Below are 17,609 nucleotides of genomic sequence, written 5' to 3'. Positions count from 1 at the left end.
AAAATATCTCCTGAAGAGGCATTCTTTTTTTTACATATAAATTGGTGTGAGTAGGGGCGAGTAATTATTGAGGCAGGATGGAAATTAAATTGGATATAATTGAGGTCCTTGTTAATTCAACTTAAAATAACAATTGTGAATAGTAGCTGTCAATTTCCACAAAGGTTGAAAATAAGTGTCATAGTAGCTAAAATAGTGTTTGTGCATGCATCCGTTTGTTGTGAGTCACCGATTTGTGTTCTGTTCCAGATATGAAAACCCTTTGCATGATTTTCTAATTGTATGCCTATTCTGCCCCTTCTAAAGTCTTTCTGTCTTTTCTCTCATTTGCTGTTCACTCCAAACGTCTTTTAACTCTTTTACGTACCTGTGGCTGCCTAATGCAATTGGCTTTCTGCTTCATTCTGTTTTCCTATATTTACTTTCCTCTTGCTTTGCTTCATCGTTCAGCTGCTAATTATACAGCTTTGTCTGCATCACCTCCAGAAACATGCACGTCTCTACTTTACACTGCGTTTAGATAACCTGACCGTGCAGCTCTCAAGGTAACTTCCACTCAATAGTTTTTATTTTCCGAATTATGTAGAGTACTTGAACATATTATATTGAACCATAATTTGAATGACTAGTCCTAAAGCGTGGTAGGACAGAGAAAGAATAAAGCTAAACCTTTTGACTCATTACATGGTGTGAGGTTTCCACAAAGCAAAAGGTCGATCTCCAAACCAGAGCATGATAAAAACATAAAGCCTCTAACTACAGAAAGTATTCATCAGTAACTCATGGGCTCTTAGGGTCTCCTGGCCTCAAGGTAATTATGTGTGGCTGCAATCATATATGTGTAAATCCAGACATGCGGTTTACTTTGAGAGCAGATGTTCTGTCACCAGATGTTCAGTTGTCTCTTGTTCTACTACGCTCCATTCCATGATACAGACTGAGTCTTTCACACCCCATAGAGCACACAAGCTGCTTTCAATAGAGCACAAAACCGTGGCTCTGTGCGAAACACTCAATGACGAGACATCGAGATAGTATATTTTGCAGAACAATGGCATTGGAAGTAAATGCGTATCTGTTAATTCGCAGCAACTATGACAGTTAGGGAAGTTAAACAGGTTTTGTGAGCAAATTCATTGGGTCAACTTTCAAATTTGAAATCCATTCATGCAAGTAAATTTCCTTCTACTCAGTCTCCTAAAAATCGTTGACAATGGTATGTTCTGGATAGGCTACAGAGTTTAGCCCTTACTTTTGATTAGCCCTAGAAAGAAAAGTTGAAAATTATGAATACTCAAAATCTTTCCAAGTAGAGCTTTCAGGGGCACTGATTAATGTGCCATCTCTTCTCCCATGCCCTAATGTAGTCTTCCTTTTCAGAGTTGGATTACTTGCCTTTAATACCACAATGTAAGACGTTGCTTTCTTACCCTGGAGTCATTCATGCCAGCAGTTGCTCTCAACAGAAGCATGGTTGAACATCCTTGGTGGGATCAGAAATTCCCTTTAGTCTCTTTCGTTGGCACTTTGTGGCCTTTTCCGGATGCAATTTTATCATCCCATTGGTCTTCTAAAATGTGGGTGCTATACACTTATTTCAGCAAGGGATCCTGCAAATGTGGAATTTAGGTATTTAGATCCAGAGGACAGTACAATTTCTAAACTTCTCTCCCCCACATCCTCCAGAAAGAATGGGCACTTACTGAACCACTACAGTGATTTTGAGTTGTCCGGTGTAATACCCCTAATGCACTCACAGGGCCCTGGATAGGAAGTGGGAGGGGGGATGTTATTTCAAGTCTGAAACTTTAGTCAGCTTTTTGTGCTCAGTCCGGTGGTACAAGCATGCTATCCTGCTGCAAATATTGTGTTTTGTACAAGGTGGATTGAATAAGCAAACTCCTGTCACAAGAAGCTTTGGAGAATTTTGAAGGGGGTTGTGGAATTCACAAGCCATCTCAATACTTCAGCTTAGGTTTCTTTGTAGCTTAGGTTTCTTTGCATTATTTCCAAAGGACCTGTATCAGGCTTCCTTTGTATCAATATTAACAACCTACCTAGAATGTAGAACTTCGAAAAATCTTTTCTTACTACATTTACTGCGTTACAGAGATTTTATTCATCTGTATTGCTAACATATGAACAAATCCTGCTCTCTCCAATGATCACCTAAATAGTGGTTCAGCTCAAGGAGGGCAATTTCTAGGAGATCCAAGTGACGTCTGCCTTCTCTAAGCTTTTGTCATGCCCACTGATTTTGCGGTGATTGGACTCCCTGATAAAGGTGAAGCGCTTTCACTATTGAGTGCTTTTTCGCTGTTTTGTATGCTCTGCTTGTCACTGGTGTCTTGTCTACCCATTCAACTCTGTCCATTAGTGTCATTATTGTCTGTAATGTAAATCACAGTGTATTGCATGCTAGGCAGAGCACTGAACTCACTAAACAGGTAACTACACAGTCCCCGTCCCGCCCCCAGTAATATGCACAGTTTATGTATATAATAGATATTGACTGCTGTTCTGCCTCCGAAGAAGCCACAGTAGCATCAGGCTCATGTCCTTGATTTCTAAATCAGCATGGGAATGGGCTGATGCTGTTGATTTGCGCATTACTTCTGCCAGGGTCCACACCTAAACAACTGTAAATCGTGGGAAATCATCACAAATCTTTCATAGCTGCCTTTGTGGTGGATTAGATCCACTCATCTTTCAACTGCAAAGTAGAACATCAGGTCATAACTCCTTAACTGGGTTTTTGAATCCTGAAGTGCACAAACAAGCGAGGAAACCACACCACCCTTTAGATGTGGTCAGAATCGAACCGCCTATGTGGGGCTCAGATATTCTTTTGGTTGAGTATGTAACAATTTCAGCCAGATTTCATTTTAGTAATCTACAAATATAAGACATGTGGCATTCTAATGTACTTGAGGACCAGGAAGGAAACTTGTGTTCTTTAGGGAACTTGAGTTTGCAGTGTACGTGGCAACATTATTTCTACAAAGGTAACTACACATATTATCAACATTGTTATCGATCAGTTACCAAAAAAAAAAATAGAAGTAACGAGGCACACAGATTGTCATATATGGAGCTTCTCGAAGGCCGAGTGGAAATCCAGCTGCCACAAAATGAAGGAAAAACAAGTTACTTTTTTTAAACATCTAAGTGATTGTTTGTAGATATTTGATCAATAGATAGTCTGACGATGCATGCCTGTAAGCCCAAGGACTATACTCTCTTCTCTAACATACTTCTAACTCTCCTGCTGTCTTTCCCTTCCTGCACCCGTCTTCTCTTGCCTTTCCATATGGTGTAGTGCTGATACCTGGTTTACAGAACATGTGGGTGAATCCTTACCTTGACATACAGGTGTGGCGCAAGAACCTCAGCGGGCATCTTCTGTGGCTGCGATCTGGTGAAATGGCTTGTTCGAGTGGGCCTTGCTCCTGATCGTGCCGAGGCTACCAAATATGGCGAGCGTTTGCAAAAAGGAGGTGTTATCCAGCATATCACCGGCGAATATGAATTTCGGGATGAGATCTTGTACTATCGCTTTACAACGAAGAGCCCAGCATGCCCCGGAGCAGAATTATTTTGAGCAAGAGCCATGTATTGTTGTTCTGTGATAAGGAAAAGCATTATATTCACAAAGAATCAAGACATGACTCGTATTCTACAAGCAGCATAACTATGCTTTTGATGGTGTATTCTGTTAAATATCCATCCACAAGTCTAAAATAATGCAATGGAACTACTTGCAACATTTATGAAGATTTATTATCAAACACAGATATTATTGTATGGCAGCATGATGTTTTTCAAATTGCCAAAACGTGTAATAAGACACAGATTAGAATAAATGCAATGTGAATGGATGTATGGAATTTTGCTATTGGTGAAGAGTTAAATCTTGTGGAAACGTATGCAAGAACGTGGCAATATGAATATTGCACTCCCTCTGAATGAGGCGTTGCCAGAGACATTATAACTTTCCTGCACCTTATGAGCCACCCTTATGAAAAGGCTCACAGCATATGCATCTAATCCATAGAGCCCTGGGATAAAATGCCAAACTCTTAGAGCAACAACAGGCATACGTCTGTCCACATCCATTAAACTTCATAGGGAAATACACTGTGGCATCGCAAACATGTTGCTTCTTTCGTCTTCTGCACAAGTCCATATTGTTCTTGGGTTTGAAAGGCCTATTGCTTGTTGCAGGTGTAGCCGTTGAAAATGCAGTCCCTTCAAGTACGTGGCGGACAATAAGGGATTACTATAAAACACACTTTTTTGTGTGTGATTAAAGTCTGCCTTAGTAGTTATGTTAACCTTAAAGGAAAATCTACTGCAGGCATCTACCCGCAGAATCACTAGGGACCAGATTTATAAATCGTTCATGCAAATGATGCACCGAGACACCTTACTGCGCTGCGTGAAAGGGATACGGCAGGAATGTGCATATTTAACATTATATGGAGAATTCCTGTCCGCTGCTGGCTTACAATTTGCTGCCTTGCGCCAACGCATGTACCCTGTTGCTGTAGTGCAAGGGTGCCTGTGTTGTAGGCAGGATTGTTTTTGTGCAGGAAGAAATACCTTCCTGGAAGGAGTAGCCTTTTGACGCAATCCCAGGTCTTTCACACTTGTTAAATCTGGGAATGGGCCAACATCCAAGAGTGGTTGCTTGGGAACACCCTCGCTCCACCCATGGAACACCTCTCTGGAGCAGAGTGACTCAAGCCATCGACTTGTGCAGCCTTGCGTTACTCCAGATTTACTACCCACTGCAGGGTCACACAGAGTGGCCTTACGTTGCTTGGTAACTCTGACATTAGTGTTGCCATACATTGCATGACGCAAGCCCAATGCAACACTATAATTAATCTGTCCCCAATCGCTGACCAGTTGAGGACTCAGGATACTTAGTTATGGTTTGTAAATACTTAAAACCAGCTCTCTAGCCTTAGCCCACTGGATTGATCTTTTACAACTGCACTCTATAAAACGATTGAGAATACCTAACATGCTATAATCATGATGTAAGATGAGTGGGTTCAACACCTTCATACTGCAACTTTTATTCTGCATACCTTCAGTCCGCATACCATTATAACCAAAGTACCCTCAGTCCGCAAAATTTTAAAACGCATGCTTTTATATCTTATATGCTTTTACCACGCATGCTTTTACAACGAAATTCCTTGTAAAAGCATATGTTTTTAATATTTAAGTGTAAGGTAAGTATATGGTTTTAGTTTGGGGGTGTTAGGGTATAGGTTTTAGGGGTTCAAGAGTATTTCTAGGGTTCAGGGATAGGTTTGGGGTACAGGGGTATTTTAGGGTTCAGGGAAAGGTTTGGGTTTTGGGGTACAGGGGTATTTTTAGGGTTCAGGGCTAGGTTTGGGTTTTGGGATACAGGGGTATTTTTAGGGTTCAGGGATAGGTTTGGGTTTTGGGGTACAGGGGTATTTTTAGGGTTCAGGGCTAGGTTTGGGTTTTGGGGTACAGGGGTATTTTTAGGGTTCAGGGATAGGTTTGGGTTTTGGGGTACAGGGGTATTTTTAGGGTTCAGGGATAGGTTTGGGGTACAGGGGTATTTTTAGGGTTCAGGGATAGGTTTGGGTTTTGGGGTACAGGTTTTTTTTAAGGGACCAGGGATAGTTTTGGGTTTTGGGGTACATGGGGTATTTTTAAGGTTCAGGGATAGGTTTGGGTTTTGGGGTACAGGGGTATTTTTAGGGTTTAGGGCTATGTTTGGATTTTGGGGCACAGGGGTATTTTTAGGGTTCAGAGGTAGGTTTGGGTTTTGGGGTACAGGGGTATTTTTAGGGTTCAGGGGTAGGTTTGGGTTTTGGGGTACAGGGGTATTTTTAGGGGCAGGATGGGTTATTGTTTAAGGGTGCTGGGGTATTATAAGGAGTAAGGGTGGGTTATGATTTTGGGGTGCAGGGGTATTTAAAGGGACCAGGGTTGGATAATTTTTTAGGGTTTACAGGGTAATTAAAAAAAAAATATATATATATATATATGTATTATATATTACCTACTGGCGGTCGCCAGTAGGTAGTTATAGTTAGGATAATTTTCAATGTTAAATCTCAACATTCTATTTTGAATAACTTTGGCGCCGGTTGACGAATCTGCCTGAAATTTTCAGGAAAATGGTCTCATGGCGGTCCGGTCCTTCCCTGAAAGTTTGGGGGGGATTCGTCAAGCGGGGGCTGAGATAAAAGGGGGGTCCCAAAACGCGTTTTCCCCATGTTAATTTCCATAGGGCGGTCGATTTAACTTTTAGCCCGAACGGCTGAATGGATTTCCACCAAACTTGGCAAAATTGTAGGGACTGGTGGCCCGATGTGCCTTTGCTATGTCTCAAGATATGTGCTCCAGTGGATTTTGAGTAATTAAGGTTCAAAAAAATATATATATCTATAGCAGCGCACCGGTACGCGCACGGGTGCGCGTACCGTGCGCGCCACGCGACTTGCGCGAGGAAAGCTGATTGGCTCTCGGGTGTCTGTAAACATTCTAAACAGTCCGGAGCGGCCGCCATCTTGTGTCTCGGTAAAATCGAGACACAAGAGGTGGCCAAAACAAAGAGGGAAATGAACATAAGGGGGCAGAGTAGACCCCCCCTGACCCCCTAGGTTTGATGTGGGGGCCATAAAAGGGCCCCGCAAGGCAAAAAAAAAAATTTTTTTTTTTTTTGATTTTCGCGGGGGGAGCGCCCGGTACGCGCCCGGTACGCGCACGGGTGCGCGTACCGGGGAGCGTACCATGGGAAAAAAGAATGACAGTTTTAAAAGTAGCTGTTTAGAAAAAAAAATGTTTAGTTGTTTTTTTTATACATACACATACATATATATAAATGCATATGCACATATATATATGCATATATGTCTATATGTGTGCGTGTAGAGAGAGGTAGAGGTGTAGAGGTAGAGAGGTAGAGAGGTAGCGGTAGAGAGGTAGAGATTAGTAGAGAGAGAAGAAGAGAGAGGTAGAGAGGTAGAGAGTAGAGAGTGAGTAATAGAGAGTAGAGAGTGAGTAGTAGAGAGTAGTAGAGAGCAGTAGAGAGAGTAGCAGAGTGAGTAGTAGAGAGTAGTAGAGTGAATAGTAGAGTGAGTAGTAGAGAGTAGTAGAGAGTGAGTAGTAGAGAGTAGTAGAGAGTAAGTAGTAGAGTGAGTAGTAGAGAGCAGTAGAGAGTGAGTAGTAGAGAGTAGGAGAGAGTAAGTAGTAGAGAGTAGTGGAGAATATTCCAAAGTTTGGCACAGCACCACTTTCACAATGAGTCCAATCAAATCATATCACTTAGAGTACTTATTGAAGCGCTGAATCTTGGTGTATATTCAAATGCTTTTATTTTCCTTAAGTTTATGTACCACAGCCAGCCGAAACGTTTCGTTCTGTACAACAGAACTTCTTCAGGGCGTTCTTATTTCCTTCAAGTTATGTCGGTATCCCGTTGTCATATAACTAGATATTTCTTCCAAATGTTAGACGAGACATAAGTATATTCTTATTAAAAGTGACTAGGTATCAATTTTACCCACACAATTCGGGCAGACTTGAGTAATTTATAGCATCCTCAAAGTCAGTCTTTCAAAAATTCCAAAGTATAGGACATGATAATCCAAATCCAAATGTTTCTCAAGAAAAGTCATTTACAATCGTTCGGAATATCGGTGTTTGGGCAGATATGATCCAGGGACCCCCAGTATGCAAGGGGAATTAGTCCCCCCTCTACAAACATGCACGGGGGCTGCGTTGCAGAGAGGTGTAAAAAGGGTTGTGGCTTCATTACACCTCTCTGCAATGCAGTCCCCTGGCGCATACTGGAGATTCCTGGTGGGCTTTCAGGTCTTATATAGTTAGGAATTAGCATTAAAAAAACCTTTGAAATTCACTGAAAAAACCAAAGGTTTCACACCAGTTATAGTTAGGAATTAGCATTTAAAAAACCTTTGAAATTCACTGAAAAAACCATAGGTTTCACACCAGTTATAGTTAGGAATTAGCATTTAAAAAACCTATTAAATTCACTGACAAAACCAGTTATAGTTAGCTGGAAATTTTACTGACATAAAACCATTGAAATTCCCACGTTATAGTTAGTTGGACTCACTATAACTTGCGCGCCTGCAATGCACTGCTGATGACGTCACATATTACATCACTCATGACATGGTCAGTGACATCACTCATGACATCACTGATGACACCATCCAGTGAATGTGTGTCTTTCTGAAAAATAAATTTGTTTTATATATGTATTTGTAAAGGTCGATGGAAGAATAAATGTTTAAATAAGTGTGTAAATGGATGTTTTTTTTTAAAAAAATTGGTTGGTTAACTGGCTTATTAAGTGTATCTTAGTGAATACATATATTAGCGAGTATTGTTTAAATATTTAAATGTTTGTATCAGTGTTTCTCTTTGTGTATAAGTGGCTGCAGGGGTTGGTGACTGACTCACTGTTTGTATGTGTTTTGAAGACAGAATATGTGCAGGACTGTATGGGTGGACGAGTGTGTATATGTGTGTGTTAGTGAGTGAATGACTGTCTCACTAGTGTCTTCATTACTAACGACATATGTTTTAATCTAGTATATGTGAGTATTGATGTATATAAGTGAGTATAGTATATATAGTGAGAGATTGTAGGAGTTCCTGTTTAAATAAGTATGTGTTTCTATAAGTGATTGTTTAAGAGAGTAAGTATGTGTAAGTTTCCTTAGAAGTAAGGTGGTAGTGTGTGTATAAATGTATATGCAAATAAATGGATGTTCAATAGTTTATGTGCATGTGTGAGTATGTGTGTGAGTAACTTTTGGATGACTGCTGATGTGTAACAGGATGTATAGGTGTATCACTACATATGATGAGTGAGTATATATATGAGTGACTATATAGAACTGTTGGTGAATGAGTGGATGAGTATATAGATGGTGGAATTACTGAATTGGTTGTTGTTACTGGTTTGGGTATCTCCATTTTTTTGAAAATGTTTGTTTCTATTTTTGAATATTTGTTTCAAGCGTTACATTACACTGAAATTAGGTCTGTCACTCTGTCACAAGGATGGTGTCATCAGTGATGTCATGAGTGATGTCACTGACCATGTCATGAGTGATGTAATATGTGACGTCATCAGCAGTGCATTGCAGGCGCGCAAGTTATAGTGAGTCCAACTAACTATAACGTGGGAATTTCAATGGTTTTATGTCAGTAAAATTTCCAGCTAACTATAACTGGTTTTGTCAGTGAATTTAATAGGTTTTTTAAATGCTAATTCCTAACTATAACTGGTGTGAAACCTATGGTTTTTTCAGTGAATATATATATATATATATATATATATATATATATATATATAAACAAATATAATTATAAATAATTTTTAAATTAAGTAAAATATATTTGTATGTATGTGTATATATATATATATATATATATATATATATATATATATATATATATATATATATATATATATATATATATATATATATATATATATATATGTATATATATGTATATATATATATATATATATATGTATATAAGACTATGGCTGAGGCAGTAATGGGAACTGGAGGAAGCCCGCCAGTTTGGGACTCCCACAGCAGGAAATCACATCCCTTTGATTTCTTCCGGACACACGCTTTTCCCTGCTCCACCGCACAACACTATGGTTTCCACTGTGGTTTGTTTTTTGCCCCGTGTACCATCTTCGAGGGTCCATCACAATGGATTCTGGGATTTGGAGTTCTCAGCACTCACGGAACTCCATACAGGTGTGCAGTACAATCAGAGGGGCGGAGCGGCCTTGTTATAACTAGGAAGATGGAGGCGGGACTTACCTTCGGCTTGTGGACATTTCACCTGGACGCTTTGGGGCGCTGAGTAAGGCAGTAGGTCTGCCGAAATATATATATATATATATATATATATATATATATATATATATATATATAAATATATATAATGGCATGCGTGTTAAAGGCATATGGGGAGTAAATGTTTGCGGGATCATGGTATTTCGTTGTATTGCTTTTGTGTTATAAAAAACGCGGACTAATGGTATGCGGGATATTATCCCGCGGAATAACGTCATATATTCGATGAGTGACATAAGGCATTTATGTATTTGTCATGAAAATGGTTCACATAGATGAAAGAACAAGGGAGCAGATTTACAAGCCCCTTGCGCCTCATTTACGCCGCCGTTGCGTCACCTTTGTGACGCGGCGGCGCAAAGCCTGCTCCATGGTGCGGGGGTACTTACAACGTGACGTATCTGGAAAATGCGTCACGTTGTTCCGGCGCAGGAACGCCTCCTAAAAGTGGCTGAGTGAAATCTACAAGATTTCACTCAGTCACTTTTAGGCCCATGCTGCGTCAAAACCCTGCGCCTGCCTGAAGCAGGCATAAGGATTGACGCAGCATTAACTAGATAGGGCCCCCAGAGCATTGCTGGAGCTGCGTCGTGCTTGCGGCGCAACTCCAGAAATGCGTCACTTTTACGGCACAGATGCGTCGCGCATCTGTGCCGTTTTCGCACCATGGTGCACCGCATTGTAAATGCGGCGCATCCATGATGGCGGAGCTGTGGCATCCCTGCTGATTTGCAGGGATGCACCAGTTATTGTAAATATGCCCCTAAGTATATTTGATAGCCCTTCTCATATCAAATTGTAATATATATTTTTTTTAAGTTAAAGGTGGCACCAATGCACGGGGACCTTCTCCAGTAAGAAGAGTCTGATTAGATATTAAACTTTGTAAGAGTTGGTATCTTGATAAGGTGTTTTTACTCATGCTAAGTTCACCGCCAAAAATGCAAAATAGAGCTGCTCCTTTGCTTGACTACAGTTGGGTGGTTAGAGTCCTGAGAATTCAGGAAAAACAATTTGTTCAGATGTAAAAAGCCAACACGTGTCACATTCCCAAGGTATTCAGTTAACACTTTTATAATGTGATTACACAAAACCAATATGCAGTTTTCCAACGTGACTAATATAAATGCAATCAGAAGTTTGCTAGGTGCTTTTGACTACTCGTTATCAATATAGGACAGCTCTCCTGTATTGAAATAAATGTGTGTGTGTGTGTGTGTGCGTGTGTGTGCATTTCGTCCTGCATGTCTGTTGAAGCAGGGTCTGTTTCGTTGAATACATTGTTGAATGATAGTGCTTCGTTAGACATGTCTTTGGAAGCCTACCGAACTATGCGCACAAAGATTGAAATGAATTTCTCCTGAAGCTGCATACATTAATTTATTGCTATTTATGTGTTGTTTTACATTTCGTGTGAGCTGAATGGATACTGTTGTCAACTCTTTAGACCAACAGTAGAGATGTGAAACAAGTTCAGCATCTGGACACTTAAGAAAGGTGACAAATATCTGCTGCATTTGTAAATAGAGCACCAAAAATATTTGCCTTTAACCATCCAGTCCCGCAATTCCTTATAAGCCTTTGTAGATTAGAAAAGGCTAAGAAATGTTATGTGCATGAAATGTTATTTTTGTAAGTCTATGCGCTTGCCAAGGCTCCCTTGCGAATAGTGCTGTTTGAGGAACAGGATGGTGAGCAAAATTATTTTTCTTCTCATGTGAGTGATGAATTCAAGCTGTATAATACAGTGACAGTAAAAGATAAAATGGAAACGTAATAAAAGATTACAGTTTTACAAGACTCTTTATTTTTATTCTCTATTAAATCTACTACTCTAGTGGTTCATAACCTGTGGTGCGAGGACACCTGGGGTCTTTGAAGCTTACTGTGGGTGTCCCTGACAGCTTATGTTATGTTACAGCAAATTTGAAAAGCGTGCGTATACCAAAAAGGTTTCATGGCACTAGAGGCACAACAGCAGGAGGGCCACAAGGACTTAGCCGTGTCGGAAAAGTCAGGTTTTCAGCAGAGATCTAAAACTCATATATGAAGTTGATTCTCTAATATTAGGAGGCAAGGAATTCCAGAAGCCGGGTACAAGCACTGAGAACCTGGATCCCCCCCTCAGTCTCTTCCTCTAATAAGTTTTGAAGCGCCAGCATCAGTCTGAACTTGGGGATAGAGGTCAGAATTCTGGAGGTCACGAAAGACAGACATTTGCCATAGAGAGATGTGAAATGAATGCATCTGGTTTTGAAGAGGATAATTTTACCAGAAGGGGTCTTGTATGACAAAATCTGAGCTTGGTGCCAAGCCAGTCTAGGCACTTGGGTTTGAAAAAGAGACTAAAAACCTGGCTCTTCCCCAATGCATAACCTGTTTTCAGTTTCTCGTGTAGCATTACTCTTAATGTGCACTTTTGATGTCAGTGCCAGGATGCCTGTTAGGTGATAGAGTGCTTTATAAATGAGATAAATAAATAAAATAAATAAATAAAAAGCTGAAACCTCTGCCTCAGACCCTTGGGAAGGCCTAGATACAGGGAATTTGCATGGTCAATTCGAGATATGAGAAAGGCAATTATAATCTGGATGATGGCCTCAATGGAGAAAAATTAGAAAACGAAATATCGTTAACAGCCTCATAGAATACATATACGCAAAAAGGAAAATTAAAAGTTTTAAAACGCACTGTAAGGTGAAATTGGAAGCTAGAAATTAAGTTGGTATCCTTATCTTGATTAGGGAGAGCATTGCAAGGACAACAATCGGATCTAGTAGAGATGACTGGTGCCCTCAATTAAGCTGCATTGGTATGGCTGACAAAAAGTGAGCTTGCATTAAGACAAAGTGATTGCTAGAATTTAGCATATTTCTTCGTCTTTCAGAAATAAAACAATGTTGAAACCTCCAACCTTAAAATGTAAATGCTTGCATTTTTTTTGTTCATGAATTAAATAAATTATTACAGAATCGTTGTATTTGCTTAAAGTGTAGGGTTTTCTGTATTGCTTTGTTTCAAGGTTCTAGTAGTAGACGTGTTGGGTAGGGGTCCCCAGCTTCCAGTACTAATTCGGGGGGACTCTGAAGAAGTCAAAAGGTTAAGAACTGTTGCACTATTCTAAAGGTGATGAGGTTCATAGCACATAACTTATTGAATGATTACCATAGACACATTCTTAAGAGTTCTGCTTTAGGTAGATTTAATGAATACAAATAAACCGTGGCAACTGTGACACTTATCTGTTTAGAATGTGTATAAAAGTGGCATATGCATAAATCACATGCATACATGTTTTAGGTGTACCGGACAGAGATAAATATACATTTAAAAACATACATAAAATTAAATGCTATATGGTAACACTTTATTGAACCAATTTGTTTTTGTTTCCTTCATTCACTGCCTTCTGTTAACCTGCCACTGATTTCCTGTTCTGCTTGAATAACTAAAATCATTCAGTTTGCAGTTTTCACTATATCAATTGTGACATTTAGCACGAAAGATAACTTTTGGGCTAGACGTTAAAGCATGCAACAATAAAGTTAATCCATCCTTACCCTATTTCTTATTAACATATTGTGGGTGCACCAGCCTGACAACCAAGTTGTAAAAATAAATTGTAAGTCCTTTAAAGAAATTAAGGAACTAATGGAAATATTGGGGTAAAAATCAGTAGGGAAGATGAAAAAAACAGAAATACGTTTGGTGGTTTATAGAGGAAATGGACTGCCTAGAATGTGAAAACGGCTCTCATTGATCAATGCTTAGACATTGTCATTTTGAAAAAGCTATGTGAGATCAATACAAAGGGAAAGTGAACCAATGTGAGACAGATGGACAAAGAAACAAAAGACTGGCTCCTCAAAAACAGTTATACTAGAATTTCATTAGATTTGCGAAATGGATAAGTCATTTACTAACTCTTCTGTTGCCATAGTTTCTGATGTTCCATTTATCATAATCATCCCTGTAGTCATATTATCTGAGAAATAATCCACTGCTAGCCCCGCGGTGTAGAGATATCTCTAATAAATAGTCTACTATACACGAAAAGTTGCCTACGCTGATAACACACTCCAGCGAATGCCCAGCAAGATCACATGAACAGGCTTCATTAAATTAACAGGCAAGATCCCTATTTTCTATTTTTTTTAACCTGATCCTATTCCTCCCCATATTGCCAACGAACAGCCTTAGTTATCTCCATTCAATTCTCTGTTGTATCACATGCTACCTGCTCTTTTTCCGTATTTTCAGGCAACTTTTGTATAATGTTGTATAATGTTTTCCTTCCCTGTTACAACGGACTCCTTTCTATGTACCCAAAACCCACCTGCTGAGCTTCATTCCCTCTATAGTTTTTTCTGGCAGCATCTCTCACTGCTAACGCTGTAATTTCCTGGCAGTAGAAGTGGAGTTAACATTTCATTGCTTAGATCTTTTTTTTTAAAACCTCCATTGAGATTAGTTTTACCTTCCTGTTGTTTTTTGGGTTTCATTTTGTGTCAATTAAAGTTATGTGGGTATTTTCTTAGGGATTCATTACTTTGCAACCAAATCTTCTGACAGTCCTTAAACTTCTTATCTACTTAACATTTTGTCAACATGGTTCTTTGGTTAATTGGACTTATGTCAGTTTGAAGTGATTAGACATTTTCTCTGAAATGGTTGTTCTGCGCATTACCATAAGTATACACCCTCCTTCTCCCGCCCCCGCCCCCCCCCCCCCCCCATAATTCTTACAGAAGAATGGCTTGATTGCGAGCAGGTGTAATTCCCTCTTCATCTACGGCTATCAAAATATCATCAAACATTTTATGTCACTGTTCACATTACTAGATAGTCCACAATACAGTAACAATTCAATAGCTAGCCACCCCTGCTATCATTTTTTAACTGCATGTTTGCCTTTGACCCTGTACAGAGCACCACTGCCTCTTCAGCTATATTTGCACAGTACAATTGCAGCATACATATGGCTTCAATAGTAACAATGGCCCGTACATGGGCAACCAGACAGACTAACCTTTCCTGAGTTCAGTGCTGAAGTTGCATGTCCTTAGTGTGGAGTCCTAGGAGAGATAACCCTAAGATTAGACGTTGTGCGACCAAAACCTTTTTTAATGGTAATAATGACAGAGGTGAGTTTCTCAGAATCAAGATGCATGGAACAGCAACAGCAATGGTTTATCAACTAATATCTCATCAAACTAACTCCTCTTAAGTGGAAAAGCCCAAAATTACTTCTTCTTTAAAGACATTTTAAAACACATCTTCGTACCAGGATACTTTACCGCTTCTAAAGCTTTGTAAAAGACAGAACAAAAACCCACCATCATCCTACAGTTGGTAAAGCTCAGAAATAATTTTACAAACCAGTTATCAAACCCTGTGTCTGACATTTCACTGGGAAGATTGTGGTTTCTCTAAAGGAGACCCATATCATCCGATTTTCCTAATTTTATTTTTTTACATATACACAAATAGGTTTGGGTCAGGTTTTAATACACTTAAATCCAGTTATGGATTTGAATCAGTTTTTCAAGTGCGAGTAATTCTGACGTAGTAGAAAAGTAAGAAGTCAAAGCTGATGCAAATATTACAAAGGAGGAGTGGATTTTTATTCTTTCAGACAAGCATAAGATACTAATCATCATAAGCCTAAATTACTGCCATTGTCTACAGTATACCACTGAAGAGTTGCACAAGATCGGAAGAGGGATCCCTACAGAAATATATTCAAATATGGCCAAGCAACTGGATTGTGGGAGTACATTATTTGTTACTGTCCCAGATCAGTAGAGTTCCAAGAAGAGGTGTTTTTGAAGTTTAGGCATATCTGACTACAATTCTTCCTGAATAAAGGGTGGTGCTAATAGACGATGTGTGCATTACAAAATTATAACTCAAATAAACCCCTCATTGCAGGTTGAATGAAGTAGTGTGGGTATTTATCAGATGTAGTAAAGAACATTACACGAAAGTGAGATATTGTCCACGTTTATCTACACCATGCAGATCGTTTCTTTAGCACTTAATTCCGCATGTTTTGTCTTTTTTCCAGGCTTTTTCCCCCTGTTAAATTTTGGGCAGGTTTGACCTGCTGAAGGAATTTTTAAAGGGAAACTGCAATGGCGTGACAATAATCAGATAACTTGCACTTTTGATTACTTTGCAAAGTTTTGTTTTTTACAGGGTACCGATTTAGTTGTTAACTTTCAATGAGAGCTCTACTCTTGATGGGACCTTTAATAGTCAGATATATTAAGTCCCAAGTATGGAGATTAAAGGTCCTTTCCATAGTTGGAAGGTGGAGTGCAGTTTTGGTTAGATAGGAAAACTAGCTTGAATGCTCTCTGATTTTGTATTTGTTGTGGCCATAATAAATGCATTTACACTTATTGATTAGGCATTTTGGTACATAGTACTAATGCATTTATGTTGCCTTTCTTATGCATTCTCAGCTTTTGATTAAAAAGTCACCCAAGAAAGGTGCAGGGTCAACTGAGTCATTGTCATTTTAGCATGCCAAATTTCAACGACATCAACTTATAAGATTTTACCGAAGAGAACTGTATTAAGGTGAAACAAGATATCTAGCCCATCATAACATGTTCTAGTTGCTTTGTCAGTGTATTGCATTTCTCGCATTAGGTTTATTTCCTGTCCCATTGTCAGTCATTTCCCCAAACTATTCTCAAGAAAGCTGCAACAACAGTACCTTCTTCTCCCTTCCTCTAATCGGAAAACTTACAAGCAGGTTACAGAGTTTAACAGTAGAGTAGAGAGAGAGAAAAGTATGAGATGATCACAATTACCTCCTTGTCCTATCCTTTATCCTTTGAGCAGTTGCTCCTGTCTGATCCCATCATATTAAAGTTTTAGCCAAATTCTACTTATGTTCAGCACGTTTTCTGTCGCTAATAATTGCCCCTCCTATAAAATCAGGAGCCACCATAACTATTTCCTGTTTTAATTTACTGTCTGCAACTAAGGTCTGTCTGTTCTTGCAGGGCGTTAACCTATCATCTATATTATTAACTTAATTATACCTTTCTTTGAAGATGACCCTTACTTTGTGAAAACAAAAGGTTATATTGTTGCCGACACATATCTGAGAAGCAGCCTCCTCTGTAGTCCTGGGGATGATTAAATACGGTTGGACCGTGCTGTTAAGGATCACAACTGAGATCTTGGTGAGAACTCTTGCCTGAGTCTCCATCCTGGTGCACAACCCTGGGGAGGGGGTTCACCATTATTTATAATGAGACACGTTTCCAATGTATTGGAATATAGATAGGAATCACATTGACAAGCTTTCTTCACACTCTTTTGCTACTGATGATGTGGGGTGGGGGTGAAACGTTCCTGAACAAGTTCATTCTCTGGCATCATTACAAGGGATGCTGCTCCTCCTGTGAACATTATGAGGCCTGACCTAGTCCAAGACCATGGCCAGGATGATCCAGGGGAAGAGGATCCCTTATTCAGGGAGCTGAGCTCAATAAAGTGTCAAAGCCCCTCAAGAGTAATCTTTCCTTTCCAGAGTATACTATTCAGGGGATAAGACATATTTTCTTTCACTCAGTAACAAAAGAAAAGCCAAGTGAATCTCCATCTGCATTCAGCAGATCTAAAGTTATTTGAAAAGTCAATCACCATTAATTTCATAGATTTCCTTGTGTTACCATTTGCAATACT

The 17,609-nt window shown here is 39.4% G+C and overlaps 1 protein-coding gene across 5 annotated transcripts in view; it reads left to right on the top strand.

Moving 5' to 3' along the window:
* The window catches only part of GPR155 (G protein-coupled receptor 155), a 283,844-nt gene extending 276,904 nt beyond the window's left edge, over positions 1-6,940 (top strand). For 4 of the 5 annotated variants that reach the window (XM_086956156.1, XM_086956159.1, XM_086956158.1 and 1 more), the window contains exon 16: positions 3,373-6,940. In XM_086956156.1, coding sequence (XP_086812282.1) covers positions 3,373-3,601 — 229 coding nt within the window. In that variant the 3' untranslated portion in view covers positions 3,602-6,940. Of the gene's footprint in view, positions 1-3,319 lie in introns of all 5 variants that reach the window. The other variant, XM_086956160.1, reaches the window with a different exon arrangement.
* The last annotated feature ends 10,669 nt before the right edge of the window (positions 6,941-17,609 follow it).

This window comes from Lissotriton vulgaris, chromosome 2_1, assembly GCF_964263255.1.
Source record: "Lissotriton vulgaris chromosome 2_1, aLisVul1.2, whole genome shotgun sequence".
Classification (NCBI taxonomy): domain Eukaryota; kingdom Metazoa; phylum Chordata; class Amphibia; order Caudata; family Salamandridae; genus Lissotriton; species Lissotriton vulgaris.
Note: the sequence above shows the minus strand (reverse complement) of the source record. Positions and strands in the feature narration are given on the sequence as shown.